The 6,890-nt window shown below is 38.6% G+C and overlaps 1 protein-coding gene across 1 annotated transcript in view; it reads right to left on the reverse strand.

Annotated features, from left to right (window-relative positions):
- Nucleotides 1-6,379, reverse strand: part of hs3st4 (heparan sulfate (glucosamine) 3-O-sulfotransferase 4) — a 91,895-nt gene extending 85,516 nt beyond the window's left edge. The window contains exon 1 of the mRNA XM_031312955.2: nt 5,028-6,379. Coding sequence (XP_031168815.1) covers nt 5,028-5,623 — 596 coding nt within the window. The 5' untranslated portion in view covers nt 5,624-6,379. The remainder of the gene's footprint in view (nt 1-5,027) is intronic.
- Nucleotides 6,380-6,890: the final 511 nt, after the last annotated feature.

Raw genomic sequence — 6,890 nt, forward strand, 5'->3', positions numbered from 1 at the left:
TGGAATTAATCTAAATCTGACACTTTTCAAAATGGTGTTATTTTTAACAATGTGGTATAGTGATACTGCCAGTTAATCTGCCAGTTAAATCAAATGTTAAAGTGCTTTAAAATATGTACTTTCTAATTTGGTAATGTAATTAAAAAAGTTTTGTTATTGGCCATGTTTTCCTACCTGTCTTAAATAATTATGGCAAAGGTTTACAGACAGCAGTTCAACATTTTTGTGATTATCTTTTGTTCTTTATAGCTTCTTGCTCTGGCAGTTGCCCCAATCAAACCCTATTTGTTAGCACTAATGTAAACACAATTTTTTGTAATTTTTCAAAAATGCCAAAAATACCAAGCAGTCAACCTAACTAACAAGCCCTCGTCCATTGCACGCATTTCCTGCAGCAACGTGCTCAACTCCCCGTCTTTGATCCTGTTGTCATTGAGCTGCAACACACACCACTTTCTTGCTTTGTACGCTTTTCTTTTTTATGTAATTGTGCTTAGTACAACAGACAAAGCAGCTCTTCATCTTCTTGCAAGGATGTAGCCACTGATTTGATTTGCATGCGCGGAAAACATCTTCCTGTAGATGGCGAAATACTGCACATGTGTGGAACGCATCCTCCAAGTGGACTCTAGACACAGAACTAATTGCATCTGTGGTGTCCACAGCTGTCCACAGCTGTACGTGTACTGTACGTGTCTGTTTGGGAGTATAATTCAGGCTTTAGGCCGGTCCCTAACTATTGTGAAATCCTGGTGAGAATGCTTACCCACAGCAGGTATAAATCTTCATGTATGATCGATAATCAATGACATTCTTTAACACAATTTATGAGACACATTATCTTTCAAGTAAAGTATTTAAATGCTGGCAAAGAGCTGGAGTAACATTTGTTGTATTGATCATCACGCATTAAACTTTTCCTATTCCAGGATGGGCGTTTGCACCAGGTTGAGCCATGCTCAGGAGAACAGATAAGTTAAATCTTTGCGGTGGTGGCCGATACTTGTTATTCAGAAATAGAGGCAACATTATAAACGCCAATTGGCTGATGAAAGTCCTCTGTGTATGGTGATGATGGCACTACATTGCTAATTGCTTGTTCAAGTATGCCCTAAACACTCTGGAGAAACTGTCCAAGAGTTCTAAAAACAGGAAAGCAGCACCAATCACCAATCTGGGCTTGCCTCGTACCAGACCCACAATAAAGTTGGAATCCTGATGTGAATATAGATGTGTGCTGTATTTGTGCAGAGATTTTTATGGACATGGAAGTCTGTGTTTTCACAGAAGGCTAAAATCATCACTGTAAGAAATACTTTACAGACTAAATTTAAATTTCAAAGCAAACTCTCCAAAAAAATACAAAAGTTCTGAAAGGATTGTTTTCCGCATTCTCTTCAGGAATGGGGTAACTTTAAAAGTGTACTCTGATATATATTATAGATTACCTACTTTGCATTTTATGCTGAATAGTTTGAGTTACTTTTACTAATTTTGCTAAATCCCCCCCAGCTGCTGACAGAGTCAGTAATGGGCCAGTTTTCCAGTATGGAATACAACACAACAACACAACTGTAAAAACAAACTTGTGCTATTCTTTAAGCACAATCATATGCAAATGAAGTCATGCAAAAGTATATATGTTCATTTCTTTTAAAGTGATACAATTGTGATTTAGTCTGCAATTCACTGTGCATTGTCTCATAAAATAACAACAACACAGAGATTCTAACCTCCCGGAAAATGTTTCAGGTGCAGTTTTGTCAAAATCGAAGAGCAATTACCTTTCTTTTTTTTTTGTTCTCGAATAATTGAAACTTTATATAAGTGCAGTTATTAAGATTACTACTATATATAAAGCGTATAAATTGCCTGTATTTACTTCAGTGAGAGCCTAGCGTTTTCTTTACTCCCAACACAGCGGCTGTGGAATTAGAGGGGGCGTGTGCTGCTACCTACATAAAAGAGCACATATTCCCTTTTTTCCTACAGTTTGATCCCTTCAGACATTTGCCAGGATAATCACAACATCTTTGGATGGGTCTTTGTCTAACCTATAGAAAAGCATTTACTATACTACTCCTGGACAGAGGGTTGGCAACTAAATCTTCAAGATTCAGCTGAAAAGTAGCATGTACACATGTATACAATCTGTTTTAGAGTATTATTCAAGTGCACTAACACTACTAAAAAAGAAAAAATGTGTAATGTCCGCAACACTGCTTTAAACTCCCGTATTTAATATAAGTGCAACGTTTCGACCCTACTGGGTCTTGTTCAGACAAACACTACTACCCATACAACCTCCACTGTACTACATACAGTACCTTCAGCGGCAAAGGATCCAGGCAAGCCTGAATGAATCCACGCTGTATATTTTCAATTAATGGCTTCAAGGTTCTTTAATTCAAAGCACAAAACTCAATGGAACTTTTCTTCATGTTGCTTTCTGTCCTCCGGAGCATAACACAAAGTAAGATAGTAACAGAAAATGAATAAGTAATAACAACAACACAAACACACAATCTCAATTATTTATTATTAATTATATTATAATTATAATTATAAGTTCACTAAACTTGAATATGTGAATGGACAAATATCATCAGTCAACACAAGCTTTGAGTGTGAAACACAGAGACATCATTGTATTCACTGTGTTGAGAACAGACTGAACGTATTTGAGTACGTATGCGCTTACAAGTTGCCTTTGGGTTACATTCACCATAGTCTATCATATCCATCAAAATGTGGAGCAGGTGTTATTGCGACAGGCCCAAATTTATGAATCACATTTTATGAGATTGCTGGTCTCATTCAACTACACCAATGTCAAATGGTTTCAAACATCTGTAACTGATCATAATTTCACTTCCATTAAGTTTACATTAGCCAGAGCCTCACAGAGGAGATATATGCAGTATAATGCATCATTTAGAAGCAAACAAACAAACGTGGTCTGAATGGATTTTAATATCAGTGTCTGGTATCTGAAAAAGTGTCTCAACCCGTGATTAGTTTTAACCATTTCACCATCAAATTTGACAACATGTATGTTTCTTTCTCCTGAGCGTATCATTCGGAGGTAAGCGGTCTACACAGGACAATGGCAGATATAAAAATGAAAGCTCCATTAGGGGTTTGTTTTGCCCAGGGGCCTTAAAACACACAAGCACGCTTATTATTATTTATGTAAGCATGTCATCCTCCTGTCTAATGAGCCTTTCACCGTGAGTGTAATGAAACAGCTTGCAATAACACAGGCTAAATGAACAGCCGAGAGCTCCCATGTCTATGCAGCAAGATGAAAGCAGATGCTCTGCAACCCAAACACCAGCGTAACAGACCCACGGTGAAACAGAGGGGACTTTGAGTCAGCGTCATTCTCATCAGCTCATTGACTTCATTAAAAAAATCTTGAATTCCCCTTGGTCAAACATCATTATGTAAGAACGTCTAACTGAGCCATGACCAACTGACCATGAATAAACCCTCAAATTGATTTTTTTTCCCCTCCCATAAACACAGCAATGATAAACAAGTTCTTTTCTGGCATATAAACCTGGACTAAAAATGAATGTCAACTATCACTAAACGGTAGTGTAAACAAATTCACGCTTATTTGAGAACCCGCTGCACAGCAAAGTTAAAAGGTCTTTCAGAAAATACAGCACTTATAACATGTTAGTTTATATGCAATTTGGCCTAATAATTGATGTGTGAAATGTTCTGTTCAGATGAGAAGTAGAGAATACTGGCTGACTTGTAAGAACAAAACAGAGTAAACGCCAGAAAAAAGACTTTAGTTCTCTAAAACATAATATATGTGATATGCAGTCCAATGCATATTACAAAATCTACTGTGTATGTATATATATATATATATATATATACTGTATATAAAAAATATATATAGAAGGAGAGTTCTAAGGGAAACTAAAACCAAGGAATAATTAACTAAAACATAAGACAATTTCTCAGATAAATGGCATCTAGAAAGGACCAACATTATATCCATTATTTAATATGGATATAACATTTTATATTAATGACATCATAAGATTATTCTCTGCGATTTGTATTGTGTATTTTACTTTTACCAGTGGACACAGGAACCAACCTGAGGCACACAATGGCTCGGTTCAAAATACTCATGTACCATGTAAAACAAAATGTGATTTTGGTTTACAGACTAAACAACTTAGAATCAGACATTTTAAAAAAGCTTAAAACAAACCATAAAACAATATATTGACACTCCTGTGTGTGTATTTGTGTTACTACGTGTGTGACATTATTGTGAAACACTCTAAACTTCAGCTAACTTGATATGTGATGGACAGACCTGTTCAGCATATTCAGTTTGGTATATAATAATACACCTTATGATTCATGAACGAGGTAAAAATTGAACTACTAGGTTCATATGCACATGTATTCTCTCAGACTCACACAATAATATAGAACTCACTTCAGTTACTGTGACAGTGTCTTAAAGGACTAATTTCTACAAACGATATGTGAATTACTAGCCACTTTCCAAAACTGCTGTTCAATATTTTGAATGGATTCTCCTACAATTCCAGGCAGCCATCATGCATGTCACTATATGCTAAATACAAATGAACTTGAAAATAGTTGAAACTTCCTGGACTGAGTTAAGCCACCATACATACTCCAGTTCACAGTTAACAAAAAAGAGTTGAGTTTATTTTTCTTCCGAACCAAAAATTAGCTTACAATAATGTAAAGCGGCTAAAAGTACAGATAGTAAAAAGTTTGCATCACCACGCAACAATGTTAAGTTTGACGAACATTGTGATTGATTACCTATCAAATTGATTTCCTTACCTCTAAGAAAATGCAGACCTGTGTCTATGTGCAAAGCATTAAAAAAAGCATTTAGATATAAACGCACAGGCATTCTTTGGAAAATGGTAAACACCAGCTTTAAGTAGGCATTCATTTGTAATAAATCGGGCATAAACAAAACACTGGCGCTAGATAAGACTGAAATAGTAACTCACCGGTACCAGTCCAGCCCCTTCTCGTAGTTCCTGTCAAAGAAATGTGGCTCATTTCCAACGGCTCTGACGTCCGGGTGCACCCTGAGAGCCTCCAGCAGGGCTCTAGTCCCCCCTTTCTTCACCCCGATGATGATGGCTTGGGGAAGTTTCTTCTCTCCGTAATCCATGGTGCAGTTCACCCTGAGTTCGCTGTCCGTGGTGCTGAATTCCTGATGCTCCTTCTCCACCGCGGTGTTGTGATACCCCGTCGCCGATTTAGTTGGAGACGCCTGAGTCCTAATCCATTCCACTGTCCTTTGTTCGGCCTCAGCATGATCCTTTACGGTGGAAACCGCGGTGGTTCTCTCGGCCTCGGTGAACTCGGTTAAGCCCTGGGAAGCGGAGTAAAGTTTTTCCCTCAATGTCACAAAAGTTGTCTCCTCCGTCACCAGCCTCCCTTGATACGCGTAGTTCTCTTGTAGGGGGAACTGCAGCGAGTTGTAGCAGCTCATCAAGCTATAGAACAAGTATGTGACAGATAGGGAGAGGGTGAACATGAATAAGATTTTCCGGGGCACTTTAGAGGTGAAAATCGAAGTGCTGGACCAAAATGCCATCTCTGATAGCAGTGATCCTCTCAAAGAAGTGGCCAGACATGTTTCCACCCCGAGTCTTGCATGGACAAAATCAATAGCAATAATCAGTCACTATCAGCGCTGCTCCAGCCAAAAAAGCGTGAAGCTGGACCAAACCAACCTAATCCAACCAAATCGCATATTTATAAGGATAGCGGGGAAATGGGTCGTTAAAATTCCGGAAGAATATCGAGCCGCTTTTCTTGAGTATTGGTTTTATAAATCCAAGGCTGAAAGACAATGTCACAATTTATTGGACTGAACTTGCAGATTTGAGAGGCTGGAGGTCTGGCGTCCTTCCAAATGAGCAGCCTGGCTTGAACTGGACAGAGTATGATGGACGGAATCCTGACATTGTATACAAGGGGGGAAAGAAAAAAAGAAAATGAACAGCAGAGTGTTTAAGTGGGCTTCTTCTCCTCAGCCGCTCAGTCCGAAGTCCCGTCTAGTCTGCGATACAAGAGTGGTTCACAACCATCCAGGCAACCTACAATCCGTTGTATCTTTCCAAGAAGATACGAATGCTTTCTCTGTTCTCTTACTTTGTGTAGCAGAAAGTCCGCAGCCTTTGCACAAAAGCATCCACTCTTTCCACTGACTACCAGGCTGCTGCTCGCGGTCCTTGCGTCTTCTCAGATTGGTAGAATCCTACGATGTGCGCGCATCGGCTGAGTGAGCTCATCTGAACTAAAGCACCGTGGAGCCACACAGCACAACTAGTGTGTACACCCACTTTTTCCTCTATCCGTGAACAAGTAGGGCTGTAAACGTCAGATTTCTTCATCTGAAATAGTTGCGTGGAAAGCGGCTTCTCCTCATTCATGTGACTGCTTGCAGAGATGGGAATCACAGTGTTGAGATATGCGAGATCTTATTACATTGTGAATTGTTTCATACTGTATAAAGTTCACTATAAAACTCAATCTCAGAAAGATTATTGTAATAGCTATTACATTTTACAGAAAGCTCATGTCTGCACCCTGCTGGTTTTCTGTGGAGCAATGCATAAGGTAATTTGCCAAAAAATACAGAAAAAGAAGTTTATTCAGATAAATATAAAAGCATTTCATTAATCAAGATGGATAATAAACAACACTGCATTTTAAATTAAAACAATGAGTCATGGGGGGCGTAGTTCTCTACATATTTCTAAATGCAAGAGAGCACATGCAGAAAACATTATGCTGAGAACGGGTATGCTGCTTAGGCGTATTATACACTGAATTTATTATACATGGGTGCAGACTAT

The sequence above is a fragment of the Sander lucioperca genome, chromosome 21 (assembly GCF_008315115.2).
Source record: "Sander lucioperca isolate FBNREF2018 chromosome 21, SLUC_FBN_1.2, whole genome shotgun sequence".
NCBI classification, from domain to species: Eukaryota; Metazoa; Chordata; class Actinopteri; order Perciformes; family Percidae; genus Sander; species Sander lucioperca.